At 37.8% G+C, this 26,474-nt stretch overlaps 1 protein-coding gene across 1 annotated transcript; it reads left to right on the top strand.

Moving 5' to 3' along the window:
* Nucleotides 1-735: 735 nt before the first annotated feature.
* On the top strand, nt 736-25,689 carry MTMR12 (myotubularin related protein 12; the record flags this gene model as incomplete). Its single annotated transcript, XM_010076094.1, has 16 exons — nt 736-790; nt 1,990-2,126; nt 3,956-4,028; nt 5,292-5,422; nt 6,070-6,163; nt 8,667-8,790; nt 9,977-10,044; nt 10,536-10,543; nt 11,847-11,953; nt 14,113-14,237; nt 18,115-18,193; nt 19,869-19,939; nt 22,103-22,275; nt 22,965-23,132; nt 24,044-24,205; nt 24,990-25,689. Coding segments are annotated over 16 exons (2,151 nt in total), but the record flags the coding sequence as incomplete, so codon positions are not given.
* Between the last annotated feature and the right edge of the window lie 785 nt (nt 25,690-26,474).

Genomic DNA, 26,474 nt, shown 5'->3' with positions numbered 1-26,474 from the left:
GGTGTAGCATGTTCTCTAGTTTAATAGTCTTTCAGCTGTATATTTTAGCCCAACTATCAGTGCCTCAAGGCTATAATAAGCGATACTGAGAATTTAGTAGGTTTGTTTTGTGCAATTAGGGTCCGAACTAAAGGATATCCTGTAGCTGGTTTTACCTCTTTGCTCTTAGATTCTGAAATCCCTTTCCCTATAATCTTGGTAGTACTGTTTAAGTAACTTTAATACTTTGATTGCAATGATAAGTGCAAGAAAATCAGAAGCAAGATAGTGAAGGATGAAGCTTGAAAAACTGAAGGGTACATTAGAAACAAATATTAAGTCATACATGGAAAAGCTTCTGATGGAACTCTGGGATGGTGTTGTAATACTAAGTTTATAGTTATCCATTTATATGTGCTGAGAGAACTTAAAATATTAGTAACACCTTATTTCTGTCTGTTACTTCAACAGTTTCAAATACCAATAATGTGTTTCCTTTTTTGTGTTCACAGCTGCATGTAACTAGCACTGTGGGTGTCAAACCTCTGACTTAATTATTTAGCTAGTAGACTACTGACCTTTAGTGGAAAGACCACATTGCAAACGTATTGTCCTGTATTTAGGAAGTTTTATTCCTTAATTTTAATTTGCCTGTTTGCTAGAATGTGAGGAATTTAAGAGGGAGGGTGCTGTTAATCACAGCATGTGTTGAAGATATGATCTTTGCAAAATAATAATTACCCTTTCTCTCTTTAGGAAATACACATAAGGGAACCCACAGAAAAGGAAGTAAATCCTCACTTATTACCAGGTAACTTGTATCTTGTATTATTAGAATTAAATAATAAAAAACTCACTATGTAAATAATACTTAAATATTCCTATGTCTGCAGCAAACATTCATATGACATCAGTGTCCAACATAGTAAAATAGAGGGTTTGGTGTAACAACCCACACAGGTTGAAGTGTTTTAAATATCTGTATCTGCATGGGTTGTTGAAAAACTATAAAAATCCTAATTTATATAGAGTACAGTATCTTCAGGTAAGCTGCAGGTGGAGAACTGTCTATACTTCAATTTGCCCTGTTTCTTAAAAGATAAAGTTGGGTGGGTTTTTTTGGGAACTGAAGACCAAGAACTAGTGGAAACTTACTTTCTAGTTGCTTTGCTTCTATGAGTTACTTAGGCCTTTTGATGCCTCATTCACTGTTAATTTTTTTTTAAATTTACAATTATTTTCTTTCTAAAGTGTTTTCCAAGGTCAGTAAAGTTGTTACTAAGATAAAATACAAGTGAAAGCTTAGAATAAGCTAGTATTGTTCTGTTGGGCTTTCTGCACTTTACAGGAAAGACCAAGGGACTGATTATACCTATTAAAACCTGGTTTTACTTCCTTAAACTTGTAAGTTCAGTTCCTGTTAATTTTAAGATTAGAACTTCATTGACCATTATTTATGCAAACCTGTGTTCGAGAACTGTAAAATAGCTCTGGGACCCCTAAATTAAGAACCATCTCCAGTGAAAGCTATGAAAAATTAACTATGATGAACTTGTAATAATCAACTTGAATGTTTCAGCATTGTTGGAGTTTAGCAGTAAGGAAAATTGGAACAGTTTTCAACTTGTGTATTGACTGTATTAACTACTCGCCAGTGGGCTTTTTTTTTTTTCCAGGTACACAATCATACGGTTGCTCTTTGCAACTCCATGCATTGTTCTCCTGTCACTTAGAATAGCCCATGGTACAGGTACCTGTGGTTACAGAACTCCTAAACATCTGGAGCTGAACAGTGTTCAGTCCATCTGAGTAATGTTAATAACCTGGAAGACTCTCAATGTACTGGTTCCAGGAGCTACCTCTTAAGTCTCTTTGTAATAGTGATTAAATTTCTTCAGGCATACAGTTACAAGAAGCTATCAGGCAGTTAATGCTGAGTTTAAGTTAACAGCTGAAATAATTCAATTATAAACGTCAGTTATGTTGCAAGTCAGTGTTTCTTTTATACAGGTGAACTGCTGCTTTGCGAGGCAAGCATGGTATACAAGTATATACAAGAAGATGGGTCAAATCGTGGTACCTATGGGAAACTTGTTTGCACAAACTTCAAGATTGCTTTCCTTGATGATTCTGCTTCAGATGATAATGTAGGAAGACAAGTCTTCTTATTATGACCAAATAGGCTCTGAAGACATAGTGTCTCTGACTAAATAATCATATCTTTCCCCTATATAAGGATACAGAATTAATATAGATTTATAAAAATGTTTTAATGGGTGCAGACTAATTTTATCAGTCTGCATTTGCTTGGTCTGTGCAGATCCTTCCTCAAGCTCTAATGACAATTTTAAGTAAAAATGGTGCAAGCCTGTTATGTGGACACTTACATTAGACATAGTTTATAACTCTTTTTATCTTGAGTTAGTAATTTTGTGAAGCTTAACTTAAAAGAATGAACTGTGTTGAAAATTAAGTCAACAGTTTGTTTAAACCTGATTTCTGGATGCTTATCTAGTAGCAATTGCAAAAGTGTGAATGTCAAATGTACTTCTAATGTTGTGTAACATCTGTCTGCCTTAACTTCGGTCTACATCTGCAGAACCATTTCAGGGCTGCACAAGACTGAGTAAACTCATATTTAGTGGAAATGCTCTAGATAATTGTATGGCTCAGTAAAGCCCAGTATTATTCCATTCAAAGGTGTTGACTGCAAAGATTTAAAAACATCATACTGTTGAGCTGGCAAGCATTAAAAAAGCTAACAAGTCCCCAAATCTTAGAAATAAGTTCAATCTTGTTTCCTTTGTTTTAGGTGCTCAAATTGAGCTCTCAAAGGGAAATGGTAATGCCACACCTTTTCTGATGTGCTTAAGCATCTGAAATGGCCTGGTCCATTTAGGTGATAAAAGCTAAAGAGACCCTAGTATATGGCTCTCAAGTGCAAGGTGATCTTGACAGCGAAAAAGAATATGATTTGACACACATTGTTTGTATTTGAAGTTTCTTGGGGTAAAATTTCCAGGAGCTTAAATGTTAAACTAAGGGTTCTGCAGATAAATATGGATTTTAAGACCTTCTGCAGTTAGTTGGGAGAAAGCTGCAGTGCCCTTTCCACAGATCACATGAGATTTATGCTGAAGTTGGTAGTAATCATGCTAGTTTCTGTCCCATCACCAACTTTAAATCTTAGGCTTTATGGCATGCCAAGTCAACTGTATTTCTCTTAACAAAAGTTCAGTATTAGCCACCTGATTCAGAGTTGTACAGACCTTGAAATAACTTGAATGAGGTTAGCTCTGTTCACGGATGTCTTCATGTAAAATGTAATTTGTTGGTATAGTGTACATCAGCCTTCTGGTAACAATATGTCACACAACAATGTTTAATTGTGGTATCACTTCAGTGTGACTTTTAATTCTGAACTCATGGAATCATAAAAGTGAAGGGAGCCCCAAATCACTTCAAGTTTGGCAAAACAGTAGATATGAGAATTGGATTGCATGTGTCTTCATTTTACCCAGTGATAAATCTGGCTGTTAGGTTAGAATATTCTTGGCGTAGTTATTCTTCTAAGAGACTCTATTTCCTGCCAGGTTCCCATAGCAAGGAAGCTTGTCATAAAGGAGCTTGGATTACATTGTTACTGTATTTCCTGTTTAGTGCAGTGATTCCAGTTTGAAAAGTGACTCTCAGTAGAAATGCATGCTTTGAAGCTATTTGAAAAGTAAAAACTCTATCTGCATTTCAAGCATGGCTGAGACTTAAATAGAACTGGATCTGCAGTTTATAAACTATGCCTGTGTAACCTGCATCTGCCTATATCTCAATAACTGTTCTTCAGTGTTCTGCCTTACACAGTTTATAAGAATAAGTAGTAATGCTGATATTAAAATATGTACTGAATACAACTTTTGTTTGTGAGAAGGTGCTACTGCTTAGAAGTGGGACATTTCTGAGAATTTTCTTTATGTTCTAGGAGCCACAATTTAAGAATAAGATTGTAGGAGAAAATGACATAACCCTGCAATGTGTAGATCAAATCTATGGAGGTAGGTCAGCTTTCTCTTCTTGGTTTGATGTGCCCCACACTTCTAAGTGTCTTATAGTGCTGATGTTCTTTGTCTGTACATGTACATCCTTTCTAGAAAAGTGATAGCGTTGTCCCTTTGGAAACTAGGATCGGGTAGTCTGGGAAAAACAGCTGCAGTTATATTTAGTGATGTAATGACAGATAAGAGATCTATCAGAACCTAGTCTTATCCCTCAAGCTTGTCAAAGCTACATTTTGATTAATTATCTTGCTGGCACAAACAAAGCAATTCCTTCAAAGTGCCATGATTGAAAGCAAAGAAGAGTGTACTGTGAATAGTCCCTGATTAAGATTGGTGGAGAAGTATATCAACTGTTTCTATAAAGATGGAGGTATTCACTTCATTTGAGCAATAGCACTGCAGAGCACTACAGGTACCAAATTGCCAAAAAATACCTTTTTTTTGTCTAAGGGAACTTTGTTTTATGAGATTCATGATGTCTTCAGAATATCAAAGGAGACAGAAAACAAGGCTTTATTTTACAAGTAAATCAATGAGTGCTTTGCAGTGAGACTCACAGGTATGCTTGTATTGATGAAAAAGGCAAACAAGAATGGAGCTAGTAATTTGTAAGTAGTGGGGAAGGCTTTCTTGAGAAGCCTGACTTTGGACTAGTATTAGAGTACTCAGAGTATTTATGAATGGTGGTGTGGATTCGTGAAGGAGTGGACTAGGGGGAGACAAATGGAGACAACTGGTTATGAGACAGTATTTAGTTCCATAAAAGGTGGCCTAGCTGGCAGCATTTGAAGTTGTGAAGTGATATATCCTCAAACAGAAGTGAACAAAGGGCTCTCTTGGGAAATTTGTCATGGTTAAAAAGTTCCTTTTTTTTAAGGAACTTAGAATGATCTCTGTTTGGGGACTTTCCCTCAGGCAAAACTCCTAAATTTTGTTCTTTATCCATCTCAAGTCTTTGAACTTACTATGCAGTCAGAATGTGAACAGAAATAATCACTGAGCAGCTGTGTTGCTGCAAGTTTCATTTCTACCTTGCAGGAAGTAGTTTGAGTGGGTTTAAAAAAAAAAACCAAACCTGAGTGTTTTCTTGTGCAGTTAGCACAAGAACTTGCTGGACTGTTGTAGGATCCTTGTTTTGACTTGCTAAAACTTGGGTTTGAATTAGTTTCCTGTGACTTTTGAGAAGTCAAGCAGGCATAGCTTTGTAAACTGATGGCAAATTTCTTTTTGGTATTTACTTGAACATTTTTAATTTTGCAGTTTATGATGAGAAAAAGAAACTTTTAACTGGGCAACTGAGAAAATACCCAGAGAAGCTAATTATCTACTGTAAAGACCTTAGAGTATTTCAGTTCTGCCTGAGATACACAAAAGAAGAGGAAGTGAAAAGAGTAAGTATAGTAACTTAATTTGTTTTTCTTTTTTAAGCTTAGTGTTGGGTGTTTAGTTGTGAGGATGAGAGAAGGATGAAATTGACCGTGAGAGATCCCTTAAAGTGTTTTCTGATTATTCCCTATTGAGAGAGACACTTTGATTCCTAGATAACCTTACTCATTAAACATCTTATGTGTAGCAGTTAATAATATCAGATGCACTGGCTCTTTGAAGAAAAGTGGACCTTGAGACTACTACATGAAATCAGCTTCAGCTCAGGCAAACCTGTGAAGCTGTTCTTTGTGATAAAATTGTATTAAATTTTAGACTTCAGCCTTTTTCATATGAAAGCATTTATTTTCCTCATAACTTGGACTCTTTTGACAGGTTAATCTGAGCTCCAAACTAGGAGTCTACTACCTTTAATTAAATAATAAGAGTCATTCTGGAAGTTAAACAGATATAATACTTTTAATTAAGTAGGTACAGTGTCTTGCAGACAATGGAGAAGGCTTTCTAAAAGTCAGGTTTCAGCTGTTGGGGATGGAACCTTTTGAACAGTTTTGTTTAAAGTCTGGGAGAGGGGGGTAAAAAAACGGTATAAATCTTTTTAGACTGACAGTCTCAGTGTGTGTTTGGATGTTAATTTTTGGTCCTTTCCTAGATCGTCAGTGGTATAGTTCATCATAGCCAGACTCCTAAGCTGCTTAAACGGTTGTTTCTGTTCTCTTATGCATCAGCTGCCCCAAACAACATAGGTAAATATTTTTCTATTTTTGAGTTGTATTTGTTGCATACTGTTAGTTTCTTAAGCAACCTGGGACACTTAGTAGCTGAGTTTGCGCTTGGGTTATAACTCTGCCCTGCTGGCAGATAGCCTCAGAAGATTACTTTCTCTTGTTATGCATTGTTGTACTTGTTGCTCAGAATCTTTAAATTGTCTGCTACTGGTTTCTGTGCAACTACATTGAGAGGCACAGAAATTTTTATGAACAAGAGTAGCATCACTGAATTGAAAATCTACTGTGACCAATATGTGCAAATGCTTTTTACGTGCTTCTGACTAGAGTGCTCTCATCTAGAATGTATTTTGTTTATTTCATCAATGTATATTTTCTGTACTATTGCAGTTAACCATACTTCTGCTCTTAATTCTTAAATTATTACATTTTCAGTGGCATCTGACAAAGTATTTCCCTTTTTGCTCTTATTTGCAAGCAAACTGCATCTCCCAGGCAACTGCAAAAAAAGCATAGGTTTGCATAGCAAGACTCCAGTGGACATATGACTTCCTCTTATAGCTAATTTATTACATAATCTTCCCACTTGAATGAACTTGGCTGAATAAGACAGTAAGCTGCAAAGTTCAAGACAAATAGTTGTCAGTGCACTTTCTAGCATTTCATAGTTCAGAATTCAGCTGAAGTAATAGTGCTGTTTTGAATTAGGAACCTGATTCTTAGTTTTTTTCCTTTCACAGAGGGAAGTTTTGATGTACCCAAGGTATTAATAGTACACTTATCAAAATATGTCATGGAATTACAGAATCGTGGAGGTTAGAAGAAACCTCTGGAGATCCTTTAGTTGTGTTCCTGTCCATCTCCCCATGTTTAGAGTACGTTAACTACAGCAAGCTTATCAGGGTTATGTCTGTTTGGGTTTTGAATTTCTCCAAGGACTGAGATTCCACAACCTTTCTGGACAGCCTCTTTCCTTATTTGACCATCCTCATAGTGAAAAAGTTTATTATTACTTTTAAATGGGATTTGCTGTAGCTCAGCTTGTGCACACTGCATTTTGTCGTGTCACTGGATACCATTGAGTCTAGATCCCCTCCCCTGCTTCTGCCCCCCAGTCAGGTGTTCATACACTGGAAAGATTTCTTGCCCCTCTGTGTGTTTGCTGAGCCTTCTCTTCTCCAGGCTGAATGATCCTAGCTCTGTCTCTCTTAATGATCTCAGTGGGCCTTCAGTGGACTTGGTCCAGCAGGCCTGTGCCTGTCTTGTTCTGGGGAGCCCAGCACTGGACACAGCACTCCAGGCATGGCTTCACCAGTGCTGAGCTGAGAACAACGACCTCATTCAACTTGTAGCCAATAGTTTTCCTAGTGCAGCCCAAGAATACTCTGGCCACCTTTGCAAGTGCACGTTGCTGGCTTGGGTAGTTTCTGGAGGCTTCATCTGTAACTGGTGTTCTGTTTATACTGCCAACATCAGAAAGATTTTTCTAGGTGGAGACTGAACAAATGTGGAAGAAGCCTAGTGTTTATAGCAGCTTTGAACTGTTGTGCCAGAATTGCTTCATATTTTAATAACTATCTAAATAAATGCCTAAATCTCATTCTTTATGAAGTTGTTACAGAACAAACCAAGTAGACTTTAGAAATTGGGTTTTATGCCTCTTATAGTCTGATACTCTTAAGATCTTGCCCCTTAGAACTCATTAATAATGTTCTGTTTCCAACTGTAAATATTTAATCTACCTTATCTTCTTACAGTAGAGAATCTCAACTTGCCATTGTATCTTTTGTGGAAATTTTAGCTCTGGTATTTCAATGTTAGCTGGTGTTGCGGAATACTTAATTATGACAGGTGTCTAAAACAATTGGCCTTACTCCATAAATTATATGGTTATTATACAGAATCTGAGTTTAAATCAACCTGCTGTTGTAACTGTTGCTGAGGTGGCTAAATAGAAATATAGGAAAAGTCCTCAGTTGAAATGATTAAGACTGAATTGCTGTAATCAATTTTCTGCTGTAATCAATCTTCTGCTCTTATCAGGTGTCTGAAATGTTCTATTTAGCAGAAGACTGCTTCCCATGATGAAAGAATTAACTTTAAATGAACTGCAGTGTCTGAATTACAAAGAAGCTTTTGGTATGATTGTTAATTCTACATTGAAGTATCTATTGTTAGATGCCACTCAGCTGCACTAGTATACAATGGTATTTGCTGCACAGCATCATAAGTTTTAGGCTGGTTGTGAGGACAGCATCGACTGTATGGAAGTTTTGGAGGAACTGGTTAGTTCCTGTAAGAAACTGTTCCTGAAGTTCTTGGTTAAAGCAATATTTGAGAAAAGGTTTGTTAAAGATCTGAAAGAAGCAGTGTGTTGTACAAAGGCATTTTATCTTTGACTCGAGGCTTTTTCAACATGATGTTTTGCTTGTTTACCTTAATGAAAATTACTTTATTTAGGAATGCTTTCATGTTAGAATTCCTGGTAGTCTGCAAAGTTAATATTACTGATGTCTGACAGATGGAAGAAACCAAACTGTGATGTTTGATACTCTTGAGGATTGGCGTGATGAGTTGGAGCGGACCAAAGGCAATGTGAAATACAAAGCAGTGACTACCAATGAAGGCTATAAAGTCTCTGAAAAGTAAGCTTGCCCTGGTTAATAGTGAACTTTGGATATACATCTCATTAAGATTTGCAAAAATCAGTGCTACCTTTGAGCATTACACAGTTTAGGATTTTTTTTAGGATCTCATTTCCATTTTTATTTATGGGGGGTACTTTGATTTAGGACCTCAGGAGGTAATCTTACACAACCCCTGCTCAAGCAGGGTTAACTTCAACATTAAATCAGGCTACTCAGGACCTTGGTCAGTCAAGCTTTGAATAGCTCTAGGAGTGGAGAATACAACCTTAAAATGGAACAGAAAATATGTAGGTCTGGTATCTGCACTTTTGTCATACGTGCGGGTTAGGATGGCATTTTCTCAGTCCTGTACCTTTACTCTGGTAAAATTTCAGATTACATGCACTTGAGACTTTTCTGTTTTGATTGGGGGTCTGGGTGGTTTTAACAGTATATTTGCAAAATGTGCTGATGGAAGTTAAGTTGTATTGCCTTTAGTGGCAGGTTAGAAATGTGTACTTCCTACCAGTTTAGCTAAAGTAGTATGTATCACCAAACCCTTTAGGACGTATACAAGGCTTTGAGTACTACTGTTGTTTAATAGTCAAATCCTGAAAGGTTTGACAGACTTCAGGAACAAACACCAATTTTCAAAGAAGTCTTAACTATTCTATAACTCTGTCTTTGGAGACCCAACCTGAGGTTAAGTACTTACTTTTTTTGCTTCTGTGGGCCTTGAACGTATTAGTGTTGGCTCATACTGGAAATTCATTATATATTAAGTAAATTCTTGAATTGTGTTTCGAACTGCTTACAAAGCATGGAGACAGAACTAGTTATCTCATAGTACGAGGGTATCTTCTGAAACAATGAAGAGTGAGAGAACCAAGGCAGTCTTAATGATCAGTCTTAGATGTTACAATTAAATGTAGGACTTAATTGCAACCTTGGAAAAGCAGGAGAATGTTGCAGTGAAAATAATGAACAGCTCAAGATGGGAAGAAAATACCTTTTCCAGCTGAAAATAAGGGGGGTTTTTTGGGTGCTGAGAACAATATATTATCTAGTAGGAAGGATTATTGTAGCTGTAAGAGTGAATATGTAATTAGCAAGTTGGCTAGAACACTCACCGTCATTAAAAGGAGCTTGAAGATTGTTCTTTGTTCAGTTTTTAAGTGCAAGAAACTCTTTTTCATTATCTTAGGCTGCCTTTGTATTTTGTTGTTCCCATATGCATTTCTGAAGAGAGTATTTTGAAGTATGATCATTCCTGTAAGTATATATGCATGATGGAGGGTAAGAAATGTTATTGAGAAGGCATAATTTCAAGGAGCATTTAAGATGTTACTGTATATCATTTTTAGATCTTGTTTTTAACAGCTCACACACCTAGTCTTCTGTAGAAGGGGAAGCAGATGCTGGAAGAAGAGGTGCTCAAAGTATTCTGTATTCCCCTTAAGCAGTGTAAAGCAAAGTTTGGGTTCAGAGCCCCCATTTACTTATATCGGATGTCTAATGTCCTATATACTTCATATGCTATTAGTCTGGCTATCCACCAACCCATTATTTTCACAAGACTGAGTACTGACTGGCATCTATCTGGGACAGGATGCCTTGAAATGCTATTTGGAGATTGACATGAATACCATGAATGTGCAGATGTAGTTGGATACTGTCAGTTGCCTAGCTTGAGTACTAGTAAGTAGTGTGGCTGTGATGATGCAGCATTTTTACAAAGCCAAGTAGAGTAGCTGACAAACTAGTTCTACCAGTCTCAACAGAAGTCTGGAAGTACACTGTCTTCTGCCCTGTGGCCAGCTGGCTTTGGCTTCCTGCCTCATACCAGAGTTTAAGAACCAGTAAGAGAGTACATAGAAACAGAGCAAAGTAACCTCACTTATGAGGTCTTACCTTATTTCCTGCATGTCCATCAAGTTTGCCAAGGACAACTAAATTCACTTCATGCTCTTGAACTAGTCAGTCCGTGGAGATGAGTGCTGTACTGTGCCATGCAACTTGTCATTTCAGGTAGTGAAGTTCAAAATAGTTTAGTTCACTTTTTCTCAGATAGTCAACCAGACAAATTACAGTGGCTGTTACACAGAAACAGAAGTGCTATTTTTTTTATTGCATCTTGCATTGTTCAGAGGCCTTGTAGAACTCTTCTAATTATTTACAAATCATTTTTGGGGAGCTACTGTTGAAATAGCTGGACTATATTACATCAGTTTGAGATGGCAGTGAACGGACAATACAGCCAATTTTTCTACTCTTGATTATTGTGAGGTTCCTGCATCCTTCTGAGGTGTACCTCTTGGCTACTGTAAATTGGTAGCAGAACTCTAACTTTCTGATTTGACGTGTGTAATATTCCTGATGACAATGATTCTGACTCCTAGTTTCAAAGCAAGTTTTTAAAAATCAACTTCAGAGTTTCAAGAAGTAGCGTGAGTCAAGAAATCATGTACAAGGGGAAGTTAGAAGCTTTGAGGACTGACTTGCCACAAGGAATAGCTGTAACTATGCAGTCTGATTTAACTGTGGAGTTCTTGTTTTGTATCTTATTTTATATGCCTAGATGACCTTTTATGTGTAGTTCATATGGAAAGCCATGATGATCTTTCTATTGTGTGTTACCTCAAGGCTGAACTGTAAGAAAAAGACTACTATATCTGTTTGGAGAAACTGATGGCTAATATATATGAGTTACTTACCAAAGCCATCTTGCCGTGACACATCTTCCAACATAATTTGGCCATAGACATTTTGGTCATTTTTTTTCACTTATGAGCATGGTGGAGAAAGTAATGTTCTGATACAATGTGACATTTTATATTTCCCTGTGCCTGTGTAAAGCTTAGCTTAAAACTTGCAAGTGATAACACAGTGTACTGAGGCATGTAGTTTTGGTGGAGATGTGGAAGTTTGTGTCTACTGATGAGTTCATTGAATACGCCAAAAATTCAATAAACCACAGCATAGAGAAATTTATTGTAATCACTCAGTCACTTAAGCAAATACTTTGTATGGGACAGTTTACCAATTTATATTACCTGGTAAATGTCTTTCTGCAGATTTGGTGTTGGTCTTGCCATAATGGTGCTGCTCTTCTCAAAATGTCTGCATTTCCCAAAGAACAGGATGACAGCACTTCACAAACGCAAAAAGCCTTCTTGGATGGGTCAGTAATAGCTATTCTGTCCACAACACTTTGCTTGGTATGGACCTTGCTTCTCTTTTTCCATATATGCCGAATCTTTAAGCTTGCACACATCAGGAAACAAGTTTTAGATCTAGAAGTAGTTTTCTGTAGTGGAATGGGTTTAAACCCTTGGCCTAACAGCATCTGTCAGTTGTGCAGGACTGTAACATCACTGAAGGCTTACTTGCGGACATACATACGTATGTCAGATGAATCTTTGTACAGACTATGGCTTGCTATTAGGTGAAGCAGCACCAAAGCCTGTAGGTCTTAAGTGCAGTTAAAGTGTCATAGCTGATGGGCTCAATTGTGTTTGCAAGTAAGAGAAGTATAGGCTTCATCTCTAAGCACGAATTTGCATGAGTTTTAAAATCTCTCCAAAGTCTGCTGTCTTCTCAGAACTAGATTAGTGTTCTTAAATAACATTAAAGTGACCTAAAATGACTGAGATAATCTAGCAGTTCACTACTGCTACTTACAGGTGCAATGACAGACAGCACTTTGCTTCAGCTGAGTTAGTGAGCTGAATTAACTTGGCAAAAAATGCCAAAATTAACATAAGGGGAAGAGCACAGCTTCCTGGCTGAGAGTTAGGGCTATGACTTGTTGCTCTTTTTTTCTGGCTTTTTAAAAAAAAACCTGTTGGGTGTCCTGGAGAGATCTTCTCTTGTAGCAGCAGGCTATTAGATCAGGCTATTATGCACAGTTTGCACTGCTTCACTACTAGCTTCTTTCTCCTTGTAAATGGGGAATCTGTTAATCACACAGAACTAACAGGAAAAAAAAGCTTGATTAGGCTCTTAAAACCTTTTATAAAATTAATTATGCTTGCATGGAAAAATACTTTTGATCCTTCCTGCAGATCCTGTAATGTGTCTCCCCTGAAATGGGGAAGTTTACATGACTTACAGCTCTTATTAATGCTATTTCATAATGTGAAAGTTAAGTGAAACTAGCAGTAAGCTATAGCAAGGTATCAGCTGATAATATTTTTATCACTTGGCTGGGGCCATCTGAACTTGGGGCAGTATTGGTGGTTTTCTTTGCTATGCAGTATTGGTGGTTACCCACTAATATTTAAAAATATATCTACAAATTGTCCATAAGGGTGTGTTAACAAGCCATTGTAATAGTCTGAACTCAAGCATACAGTAGATGTTTACAATTTACAGTAGCTTGTATTGAAAAAGCTGTTTAGACCCAGATCTTCTTCCAAATTGAAGTAAATTTGCACTAGAAGTATTGTAACTGACAAATAATTGCTTTCCCTCAATTCTGTTACCTGATGCATCTTCCAGTAGGTCTAGTAACCTTCTTTTCTGATGTGGATGCCTGTATTTCTCACTTAAAGCAGGCTTCTGTGTTACAACGTAAAGGAAACAAAGTATTCTATCCTGTCTGGGCAAGTGCCTACAAGGCTTTGCATCTGAAGTAGGAGCTAGAGCAGCTTTTCTCAAATCTTGACAATAAAAAGCCACCATGATAACAGAGGTACTTACTAAGCTGATGTTCATCTGAGCTCTGGAGCCTGAATAAAAGGGGATGTTCTGGATCCAAACTGAAGCTTCATCTGGCCTGGTATTTTTTTTTTTTCTCCTAAGGAAAAATTAGCACATATGTAGGGCAGGTATAGTCTTGTTTGAGTCCAAGTTGTTTCTTCTTTCTTTTATGCACATTTCCTTAGCAAACCTGGCAGCTATGTATTAGAGTGTAATTGGGTTGGTAAAAGTCAAGAAAAATTTTTGTGTACTGGGAGGTTTGGATGTTTCTATCCATCTCTTTCTGAATTCAACTCTAAGTAGCCTGCTAGTAAAGTAATTTTGGTGAGTCTAGTGAAGACAATACTAAAGCAGTAGCAAAAAATCAAGTAATACTGGTAATATTAATAACTGCACAAATGTGTACAAATATAATTTTATCAGCGTCACAGTTAAGAGCACCAAAACTTGTCGTAAGCTTGTAGCCAAGCTTCCAGCCAGTACTTAATGTATGGAGGCCGTTAACTTTCCAGGATGTTTGTTTTGGTCTTACAGCTGTTTCCCAAACCATGCCTCTTAACTTTGTATTCAGTGGTAATAGTTGGTGCATTATTTGACTTGTGAAGCAGAAGGCTTTAATCTCTTGATTATTTGATTTAGAATCTGTAAGACAATTAGCAAACCTCCCTATGAACTTCTGAAGATGGATGACTTATCAAGCAGCCTTCCATCTCTGCAAGATATCCAGACTGCATACACAAGATTTAAACAGCTGTTTTTGATAGGTAAGTCAAACTGTAAAGTAGTCTTTTGTCTCTAAAGTGACTGAGGTGCAAACCATAAAAATTATGTTTTACATCTCATGAATGTAGTCCTTGTCTTGATTGGTGTCTTGCTTTTGACAGTGATTAAATTAAAAACAGACTTTTAAATATGTAACTGAAGAGTGTGCTTATGACTGGCATGTTAATGGAGATTTGTAGTTCTTAAACCTACTACCTCTTCCTAAGCAGTCACAGTATCTGAAAATGACTTTTAAAGAGAGTGACTATGGAGTTTAAATGTTAGTTGGAATACACTGGTTGGATTGAAATTTATGGGAGAGATTTTTTAATCTTCTGTGTTCCATTGAAAGTGAATGTTAAGTGTTAACTTTTTAAGCCTCTGTGCTATGTCAAGAGTTGAGTCTAAATGCTAAATAATTTTTGCCCAGCTTTTGTTGCAAACTAGTCACATCTCAGAACATAATGGAGTGTGAGCTTGCTTAAAATTCTGTCATGCTAGCTGTAGGGCTAAACATGACTACTGTAAATTGTAAGTCCACTTGAAAGGAGTAATGGGAGCCATGTGGAAGTATGACCTAGGCTTTCAGACTTTGCTCTGGGACTTTTAACTATTTTGCTATCATGAAACGGTACTTTGACCTCACCTTTTGGCAAGAAAAAATCTCCACACCACCTTGCAACTGTGCAATGTGCCATTGGGCCATTTTGGACAGCAGGTCTTCTGCAAAATAATGAAGGTAAATGTTGCAATAACCTCTGGTGGCATGTTGAACACTGAGACAGCTGACCTGTTGTTGAACATAACTGATCATCACTGAGCTGCTGTCTATTTGCAGTGTAGCCTACAGACAGTAGCCAAGTCCTGTTGGTTTTATACATGGAATTTATCTGGTAAGTTGATACTTATTGCAAATTAGTGCAAATGGTTCCTGGTAAATAGGTAGTAAAGACTTCAGTGACACTCAGAAAAGAAGTCCAAGATATGAGAGATTTGTCAGAGTTTCACATTGAGGGTTTTCTCTGGAATACACTGTCAGATCCACAGTGAATCTTACAGGCAAATTGTTTTTAGCTCCTATTTTCATACCTTTCCTGGTAACTTGCCCTCCTACAGGAAAAAGGCCAAAGCTTGAACTGAAGTAATTTAACATCTCTCAGGAAATACTGCATATTTTAATGGTGTAATTGTATCATTGTGTTATATTACTTGAAGCAAAAGGGAATATGTAAAAATTGCTTTCCAGTAAGTGTTTTTGTCTTACAGCTTTTAAAATACACTTTTGTAGATGATAGGTCACTGAATATAGTGCTGTGCACTGCCAGTCTGAGAAAACCATTCAGGTCTCTTCTTGCACAAGTATTAAGATCTTACAGGAACTGACTACCTTAGTACTATTTTCTGTTCTATACATGCCTAGTTAATTTGCTTTAAGTAACTTCCATTGTAACTTAAATTTCCTGAACACATCCCCAAGCTGAAGTTTCAGTTATAAAAATCCTTGTTAAGCAAAGCAGAAACCACAATAGTAGGTAGCTCTTTGAAAGAAGATTTTGATGGGGAAGTATTGGATCTGAAGTTGTTCATCTTGTTTGAAATGTTTGAAAGGCAGACGCTGATTCTGCTGGACTGCTCACAAGTCTCATTGTATGCCATTTCCCTACACACCTGAAATGAAACTTTGAACACTTCAGTTCTCAATTCCTAGTGGAGTATTTCTTCATTGTCTTAGAAGATAGGAAGGAAAAGCCTGTTCTCTATTGTGATGTTATTAAGAAAAATACCTTGATTAAGGGGTAAAACAAGCTGCAAGTGGTTTGTGCTTTAAAGAGTTTCCTGTTTTGACTTGGAGATGACTTTGACTGGGGGAGGACTGCCAGATCAAGCAATTGTTTGCAGAGGCCTGACTACAAGTGGTTGAGTCTAGTTGTGGTTGAGGATGATTGAACAAAACAACCAACCAGCCCTACTTAATGTGGCTACTCAACTCTTTTGGAGGAAAACTCTTCTATACTGTCCATAATGTAAGCAAACTAAAGAAAATGTCAGTATGGAATATAAATGTTATTGGTATAGATGAAAGCCTCTTATTTCCATATTAAAAAAAAAAAACAGAAAAAACCCTTTTCTGTGGTATCATGGGGTTTGGGTGGTTTTGAAGGACTAGAAATTGGTAATACAATTTTGCCTTGATTCAGAATGGGCAGATGTTTTTTAAATAGTGATGGCAGGCTAAATGGAATATGAGATTTGGTGCAAGGGAAGATTCTAAAATTCAGATGAAAAGAGGGTGAACTGGGGAGTAAAAGGGATCTTACTTGAAGTACTGTAAGGTAGATACTTGAAAGGGTATCATACTTAAAGGTTGGAAGTGAATTTGAAGATGTTAATTGGAAAAAATTGGAGAAAACTACATCTAATATGAGCAGAACTGACTAGGGAGCTGTGAAGATGTGTTCTAATGCTTATTTTGTAGAGAGGTAGTTTCTGTGGCTAGGGCGAAATGAATCGGGGAAAGTTTTTTTTTAAATGTGTAATGAACAGAATGAGGGGCATGAGCAGGCATGGAGGCAGAACAGCTACAGGAACAAAACAGATAAATGCCTGTGCACTTGAGGATCTTAGATGCAAGCTGCAGAAAACAAGACAGAAGTGAGTATGTGTTGGAAATAGACATTGGAAGCATATGGAGAGACTTTGGGAGGTGAAAAGAATTTATACGGAAACACTCAGAACTGAAATTACTGGGGGGGAGAGGAGGAAAGGAGGGAAGTGTGGTGTATCTCAGTTCTTTCTCCATAGTAGAACTGTTGTAGACCTTTGGCTTCAAGATTTGTCTTATGCAGGAAAGGTAATCCATTCTGGTTTTAATTGACCATATCAGCTTGCAAGAGCTTTACAGTTTCTGAACACTTGCTTTGAAAGAAATAAAAGCAATAGATTTAGGTTGCATTTAACAAGCTACAAAAATCCTAATGAAATTCATAAGAGTTTAATGACTTCATGGTATTGTACTTGGCCTCCTGGTTTATCTTAGCTGTGTCCTTTTTGATGTATTTTAATGTGTCTTCGGTTGCAGTGAAAACTGTTAATCTTTTTCAGTTGGTCTTACATCCCATAAATTTGTGTAACCCCCTTCTAAAACCCATTTGTGTTTCTGGCTCTAATGGTAATGACTTTGAAAATCCAGCCTCCATAAGGAGGCTTTTCATGTGTTAAGAGTCAAGGCAACTGGAATTTGGAAGAACCATCTCCTTGGATTAAACTTCTTTTCCTTTCCTGTTTCGTAAACAGATTTATTTACGTGGTTTGGTTGCTATGAACCCGCAGCGTACTTTTTAAAAAGTGTATGGTGCTAGAAAACTTTACTGGTGTTTGTAGGACTAATTCAAGGCTGATCTCTGGCCTGCGGGGATCAGCATGGCATGCTGAAACACACCAAGCACACTCTGGTTTGCTGGAGGGGGGAGCATTGCCAAGAGCAAATGCCACTGTCCTGTCTGCAAGCTCCCAATTTATTACCAAGAGTTACATCATCTCAGTTTTGCTTTTACATTCTACTGACCTTCAGGTTTTGTTCTACTACATGGTGTTTTGAACATGCTGCTTCTCATATTTGCAGTAGGGTTTTCTGCAGTGCTGCCTCACTTGTCTACAATCATTCTCTAATGTGAAGGTCAGTCTACATTTTCACAATTCAGTTTCTCATTTAATTACAGAATGAGGGTGTTGACTTTAACAGTGATTAGGATTTACTGACTCCTTAGTATTGGTCGTTTTATGACAGTTCATAGCTGAAGAGCAATACAATGGATGGCTGTTAACTAGTACTAGATATGTGTGAACAAACCAATTTTTTGTTTTGTTTTTTTAATTCAGATAACTGTACAGACTTCTGGGCAACTGATGTGAAATGGTTTTCGTTACTGGAAAGCACAAACTGGCTAGAGATAATCAGGTTTGCTATACCTGTAACTTTATGGGTTTCAAATTGTTGTTAAGTGCATTTATAGTGGGTTTTGTAGCTAGTTTCTTGAAATATAACATTCTTCACCTCCAGTAGGAAAGAAAATTAAGACAGACTTATGGTTCCTTTTATATATCTTATTTCTACAACTTGAGACAGTATTTTTACAGTGCAGGCTTATGTTAAGCCCCGCCCCCCCCCATTAAAGGATGTGACAAGCAGCAGATCATTCCAATTACAACTCTTCCAGGAAACCTATTAAAACTATAGATTCAGTAATTTCCCTCCTGCACTTAGTCACCTTCTTTCCAAACTTGAAGAATCCTATTTGTTTCTTGCATGAAACCTATTCCGTGTCTCTGACTAGCCTTGCCATTCTTCTCTGTACTCTCTACTTCTGTAATATCCTTTAGGACGGGATGAACTGCAGTATTCAAGATGTTAGCCCACCAAAGATTTATAAAATGACAGTTGTTCTCAGTTATGTCCCCTTCCTCTCCTGATTGTTCCTCAAGTTCTTTTTTCTTCTCTCAGCAGTCCACAGTGAGTAAGTGTTGGAATGGTGTTGGCTAACTTAAGGCTTGTTATAGTGGAATGTTGAGGGTTTTTATTTGTTTTCAGTGGTACTTTGTGCTAGCTCTGTTGTCTGCCAGTTTATTCTGTTATCAGCTTGTTACCATGAAGTGCTTCTGCAGCCTTCTGCAGTTAGCTTCAGTTCTTTACAGTCTTAACAATTAATAAATATTGATAGTTATTCATTTGTTAATCCAAAATTTAAGTGTATGTTGAATGAGAGGTTCTACTGAAGATCATATCTTGGGAAATGCATTCACATAACCAAGATTACAAGTAGTTTCAAGTAAACGCCAGGCCAAGTTCCTATCCTTACATTGTTTTGAGACTGGTCATTTCCATACTTGGATCCAGTTGCTTCTTGGATCAGCCTGTTCTTGGCTCTTGAAGTTAGTAGGAATGCCTTCTAGATGCTAGAACAAAAAATCTGACAACTCCACACTTAAAAAATAAACTGTCAGCTTCTATTAGTGACCTAAGCAGTTTCAAGAATCCTAATTTGTGTGCAAACTTTTGCTCAAACTAACTAACTTTATGAAGAGTTAGGTCTAGAAACCAACAGCACTACATCTGGTTTTATGTGATCTTTAGTTCCACTCAGTCTTTGGTGTGTAATGATAATCTCGGAATAAATTCTGTCTGCATGTTTACAAGATCTGATTGCTGATCCTTCCCTCTGCCTCTTAAAATCAGATAATGGGAGAAACGTATTATGTAGTAGATTAGAATATAAAGTGTGGTGATGTTGACTCTTTCAAGGATGAAGATCTGACTGTTAGCAATTGTAGTACTTTAGTGTGTGTGTGTGTGGTGGCTGCCATTGATCCACAATAAAGTGTTATTACAAATGTACAAAGATTACATCTGGAGATGCATGACCAGTGGCCAAACAAAGACACCTCTTGAAAGTTTGCTCTTGAGGCTAAACAGTTCTTCATTTACACAAGTTGAGTGTGGTTTTAATTGTTTTAAAGGACTAGTCAAGCTTCAGTAGTATGGCATTCTAACCCCTTTTAAGGGGAAACTAATGTAAGAAACTTAATTGCAAAAATGCCATGAGAATTTTCACTTATCATTCCCTGTACTACAACAGGCGAGTCTTGAAGAAAGCAATAGAAGTTGCTGAGTGTCTGGAAAGACAGCATACAAATGTTCTCCTTATAGGTAAGAATTTAATGAGATTATCCTAATTTTTTTAACATTTCTTTTGAACTTCTTTAGCTTAAGCTGTAAGCTTATGATTATGGTAGAGGCTGGTAAAATTCATAGAGTACTCAAAGTACCAGACACCTAAATCTTGCTGGAAATGCTTCCTGTAGTTAAAAACCATGATAAGCATAGTTCCAGACTAAGAGAAATATCCTGTGAATGAGAAAGTTGCTGATATATTGGCAGGACAGTCATGCTACCTCTTGTTTATGGCTTCCTGTTTCCTAACATATTTTATTAAAGGTCTCCCAGACCTTTTGCTATAGAGTGTGGGAGAACACACCTACCTAAAGAACATGGAGCATGAAAACTTTCTAAAAGGACATTTTTATGTTCTAGATACACACTGAACACTATGTAGTCTCTTTATTAAGAATAGAATCCTAGAATCATAGAATGGTTTCGGTTGGAAGGGACCTTAAGGATAACAGAGTTCCAGCCCCCCTGCCGTGGGCAGGGACACCTTCCACTGGACCAGGTTGCTCAAAGTCTCATCCAGCCTGGCCTTGAATAGCTCCAGGAATGGAGCATCCACAGCTTCCCTGGGCAACCTCTTACAGTGTCTCACCACCCTCACATTAAGGAATTTATTTCTAACATGTAATCTAAATCTGCCCTCTTCCAATTTAAATCCATTACCTCTCATTCAATCACTACATGCCCTTTTAAAAAGTACCCCCTTGTAGTCTCCTCCTTGTAGATCCCTCTTGTAGTCCCTCGTTAAGTACTGGAAGGCTGCTATAAGGTCTGCCTGGAACCTTCTCCAGGCTGAACAACCCCAACTCTCTCAGCCTGTGTTCATATGGGAGGTGCTCCAGACCTCTGATCATCTTCATAGCCCTCCTCTAGATTTGCACCAACAGGCCCATGTCCTTCTTATGTTTGGGGCCCCCTAGATCTGGACGCAGTACTCCAGGTGGGGTCTCATGAGAGCAGAGGGGAAGAATCACCACCCTTGACCTGCTGCTCATGCTTCTTTTGAGGCATCCCAGGACATGGTTGGCTTTCTGGGCTGCAGGTGCACATTGCTGGGTCATGTTCAGCTTCTCATCCACCAACACCCCCAAGTCCTTCTCCTCAGGGCTGCTCTCAGTCCATTTTCCTTCCAGCCTTTATTTGTGCTTGGGATTGCCTCAGCCTAGGTGCAGGACCTTGCATCTGGCCTCATGAACTTCATGAGGTTTGCATAGGCCCACCTCTCAAGCCTGTCCAGGTCCCTCTGGATGGCATTCCATCCCTTCAGTGTGTTGATTGCACCACCCAGCTTGGTGTTGTCAGCAAACTTGCTGAGGGTGCACTCGATCCCACTGTCCATGTCTCCAACAAAGATGTTAAGCAATACCGGTCCCTATACCAACCCCTGCAAAACACCACTTGTCACTGGTCTCCACTTGAACATTGAGCCATTGACCACAACTCTGCGTGCAACCATCCACCCAGTTCCTTATCCACCGAGTGGTCCTTCTGTCAAATCCGTGTCTCTCAAATTTAGAGACAAGGTTGTCATGTAGGACAGTGTCAAATGCATAAAAGAATACACTTATTGTGTACATCTTGAGCTGTTTGTTTTCCTAGATTGAGTAACCCAGTGTTAACTGTTAAGCTATTTTTAGATTAGTAATTTAGTTAGGTTTTTTCCACATACTGCCATTTGAGGAACCTAGCATGAGGATGAGATGTTTCTAGAAGGCACCTGAAGGGTGAAGAATGCATGTTGCATGAGAAGGCGATTTCACACCTTGTGAAAAGATGCATGCAGGATGGGAAAGGGCAGATAGCTGGTCTGGTAGCATAGGACAGGAGGGGCAGTATGTGCATCATGGGAGCCTGAAGGGCATAGGCATAAAAGTTATAGTAATAAAAGCTTGGGTTTTGCAGGTTTTATTGTTGAAGTATTCTTCTGGTATAAGTGTACAAGAAACCTTTTGTTTTTACAAAGGGAAGTATTGGAAACATTGATTAACTTCTCTCTTATGCTATAACACTTGCAAGAGATTGTATGCTTCTCTGATCTTGAAATACAGTTTTGTTTATGTGAAGCTAACAATACTTTGCTATTTTTATCCAGAGTTTTAGGAATGGCTTAGTAGACAATGTGGTTTCTGTTCTTTTCTGTAGAAGAGAGTGCTACTGACCTGTGCTGTGTAATCTCTAGTCTGGTTCAAGTGATGATGGATTCATACAGCAGAACAAAGTCAGGGTTTCAGAGCCTTATTCAGAAGGAGTGGGTAATTGGAGGACATGGCTTTTTGGACCGTTGTAACCACTTACATAAAAGTGAAAAAGAAGAGGTACAATTTTTCTTTTACTTTCCTTACTTACTATTTAAAAGTTTACTCAACATAGGGAGGCATTTAGATATCAGTCCAGAAGTTGCAATTACTCTGTAGATCTTTAATTTTGTTTTGTTTTATGGGTTGATGTTTTGTACAGTGTCACTATTTTTGCTGTTAAGAGTTCAGCAATGTCTTTATAACTACAGAGAACAAATGTAAAATTTCACAATCTTTGGGTCTCTTTAAAGACATGTATCTCATGTCCCTTTAAACTGTGTTAAATGATAGTAGTGTCCATAGAAATAACTCAAGTGAATGAGCTATTCTTGACGTTTCTAGGTTTAACTTTATACTGTCTTGCTAGTTGTTGCAGTAAGGGTAGACTGACTATTTCTGATCAAGAATTGCTTATAAACTTGTTTTGCTTTGCTAACTTTAAAGCTCCATAGCAGCAACTGTCATAGCAAGTTAATGTGTGCAAATTCAGGTTAGAAAGCATTCATCTTTTCTGTTGACAATTGACCAAGGGTAGCTCACATGATACTGCTTCAGAGTTCATCCAAAGTTACATGCAGCAGTTCTGTAGTTAACCAGATTGCTTTCATTAAGATTTGTATTTGGAGACACTAAATAGTACAAAATAAATAATCTGCATGATAGAACACATTTTTTTCTGAAACTGATGCAATATTTTCTTTATTTAGGCTCCTGTTTTTCTGCTCCTGCTAAATTGTGTTTGGCAGTTAGTGCAACAATATCCTCCAGCATTTGAGTTCACAGAAACTTACTTAACTGTCTTGTCAGACAGCCTCTATGTGCCTATTTTTAGCACTTTCTTCTTCAACTCACAACATCAAAAAGACACTAATACGGTAAGTTGTTATTTTGTGGATGCAATGTGTTGGAGAACAGGTTTGACCATCAAGCAGGAAACATTCAAAAAAATAGTTCCCTAGTAGCGCATTTTTTCCATACTTATTTGAAAGGTTGTACCTTGAAGGGTGAATGACTGCAAATTTGGATATGAGGAGTCAAGTTCAGGACTTGGCAATTTATGGTGACAAAAGGAAAGTAACTCAGGAATATAATACTTAATGTGTGGCCATAGGTTCGTGCTTATTACTTTTCAGTGAAAATGGAGCTCCTTAACCTAAGAGAAATATCCTGCTGTCCTGCAGAATAAGTTATCTACAAAATTCTTATATAGTGTATATTCTGTTGTACTTGAAAATCAACATTTCCTGAATGTGGTTTACATTTGGTTCATGCTATTCTCTAGCCTAAAAATCTGGCACCAATGGGAGTATCCCCTGCAAGGCTGCACAGAGACCAAAAAGAAAGTGAAGGTCACTGTTTTGCTTATAAATAAAGCCTTGATCATAAAATTTAAACTGTTAACACTGCATAACTGCAGTTAACTTTTGAAGTATGGAGAGGTTTATCCTAACATGCCCTGTGTTTGAAGAATTCAAGTGTGTCTCCTGCCCAATTTTCAAAACTTTTTTCCTTGGATTATTTAATATTATTTTCATCTGTGAAAGGCATTCTTTGTGCCTTTCCTTCTTGAAATGGAATGCTGTCTGAAGTTAGAGAATAATATATAGCCTTTGTGCTTGTACTCACTTTCATCTAATAATGTTGTTCAGCTACTGAATACGTAGAAATCATGAGTGGTGTTGCAACTCTGTGGCCCTTTCTGTGAAAAGCCAGTTTCTTAATTTCACCTTGACTTGGTCAGAATTCCTTTCTAGCAGTATTAATTGTGACATGTTTGTTTTGGCAGAGTGGTGAAAGCCTCAAGACACAAAGTGGTCCTTTCAGATTTCTGACTGTGTGGGACTGGTCTGTGCAGTTTGACCCCAAGGCCCAGGCTTTCCTGAACAACCCTCTTTATGCAGAGAAGCCAAGACCAGATAAAAGTCAACGGAAAAGTATGCGATTCAAAGTAAGATATGTCCTGCTTAACTATTTTTTTAAATTATAAAAATACCTTGCACAACTCATACTTCAAATGTACTCACAGTGGAAGTATTAGCACAAAGATTTTTTTAATTGAGGAAATACATATACACTTCAGACTCACCTGGATCTTAAGAATACAGTTTGCACCCCCCTCAGTTATAAATCACTGTTTTACTGTTACTGTGCCTCGCTGTGAATGTAGGGATTTTTTCTTTCATACTTTTGTGCAAGTGTAGTGATAACTCATGGGACTTAACATCCAGATGAGTTGCATTGACGTGTTTGAAGTGAGTTTATTTTGTTGTTCCAGAGTACCCAACTGAAATACATAGCAGGTTTATAATTGCCTCCCTAATTTTGTCTGAATGTAGTTGGAGTGTGTGTGTGCAGTTTGATGGGGAGGGGGACCAGCAACAACAAAAACTGTCTAGAACATGGAGGATTATGGGTGGACCACCTCAATACTGGAAAGTAGCATAAATCCAGTAAAAGAGTTTGTTTGGAGTAGCCTCTTTTGATTTTAATATTCCTGTTGGTTACATTCTGTTCTCTACAAAGCATTCTGGAGTGAGACACTGTCAGTAAGATCTACAGTGTTAATCAGAGAACTGTTACATGGTTAGATGCAATGAGAAACCACTGGATAAAAGCTTTGTTGTTTATAAATATTTTCTGAATACAAGTTGTGTTTTTCTTCCTCTTAAGATATTTTCTGAAGTCCCATCAATATCTATCTCAATATATTTTTCATTTCTTTCCTTTCAAAGCATCAACGGCAACTTTCTTTGCCATTGACACAAACAAAGTCTTCCACGAAGAGAGGATTTTTCAGGGAGGAAACGGATCATTTAATTAAAAACATTCTGGGTAAAAGAATTGGCAAGTTAATAAATTCTTCAGATGAACCTCCTAATAGCTTCAGGGAGTTTTATGATAGCTGGCATAGTAAACCTGTTGACTATCATGGTCTTCTGTTACCTCGCATCAATGGCCCTGACATCAAAGTCTGGGCACAGCGGTATTTACGATGGATTCCTGAAGCCCAGCTTCATGGTGGTGGTACAATAGCTACAGCTGCCAAGATTTTGGACTTGATGGAGCAAGTGCAAAGTTTGCAGGTGAAAATGGATGAAGAACATAGTCAAGCTATTTCTGGGGATGTACATTCTGTTCCAATGCTGAGAAAGTCTCCCCGTTTGTCATCCTTGTTTCCATTTGCTTTACTTCAGAGACAGTCTGTCAAACCAGCTTTACCCACTAGCACCTGGAAAGACTTGGAAGATGAAGATGACTTGGTCAAGAGAGATGATGAATTTGTTGATCTAAGTGGTGATATGTTATGAAGTGTATATAAATTAAAGTGTTACTTGTATGTAGCTAAGCTCTGAGTTTTAAATGTTGTGCTGTGTGTGCATAAGGAACTCACTCAAGCATCTGCAGCCTATTTAATGGGTTTATGGGGATAAAAAAAACAACCTTGGTTGGAAAGAACTAGTTGCCGTGAATAACTTAGCATATTGTGAACTTACATTTCACTCTAATAGTATTTATTGCAGAAACACATTTTTGGCATAGGTGTAATAAAAACAGAAGTCTATATGGCCACTTTGTTTAAGAAATGTACAGCAAAACCCCATCATTTGCTGATGTAAAAGTGGCATAGCAAATACATACAGCAACAATCACTGTCTTAACATAAAACCTCTTCCCCTTATGCTAAGAGTACTAGAATTGGAAGTACGGCGACTAGGACCTTAGTACATCTGCATTTCCTCCTCGTGAAGTAAACAGGGAAGGGTGCAACTAAATGTGCATTCACAAATAAGCTTTTTACAGCTGAGGAATAAACTTGTGGTCACCAGGGGTTTTGTGGCATCAGCTGAAGTCATATGCTTGTCAACCTCATCTCCTCATCTTTTCTGACAGTGTTCATCTTTGGCTTGCAGCACTTTGCCCTGTGTGGTGTTATATTAGCAGCTTGGCTGCTCTAAGCCTATGCATGCACTTACCTTAAGGATCAGATGCAAGAGCTTAACTACACATTTCGAGTCCTACTGTGGCTGTTGTGCTATATACCCTTGCTGCCTTGGCATATGAAGTCCCAAATGTTTGCTGTTAATTGTAAGAAATTACCTAAGATTCTAATGTGTCATCAATATTTTTTCCTCCTTTTAATAGAGTCAGACTTTCATTTTTACTTTCTTCATTTATGCCAGTTGCCTTTGAGGCTTTCTATAGCTTGCACTGAGACC

The sequence above is a fragment of the Pterocles gutturalis genome, unplaced genomic scaffold (genome assembly GCF_000699245.1).
Source record: "Pterocles gutturalis isolate BGI_N339 unplaced genomic scaffold, ASM69924v1 scaffold3946, whole genome shotgun sequence".
Classification (NCBI taxonomy): Eukaryota; Metazoa; Chordata; class Aves; order Pterocliformes; family Pteroclidae; genus Pterocles; species Pterocles gutturalis.
The sequence above is the reverse complement of the archived record's forward strand: the minus strand, read 5'-3'. Positions and strand labels throughout refer to the sequence as shown.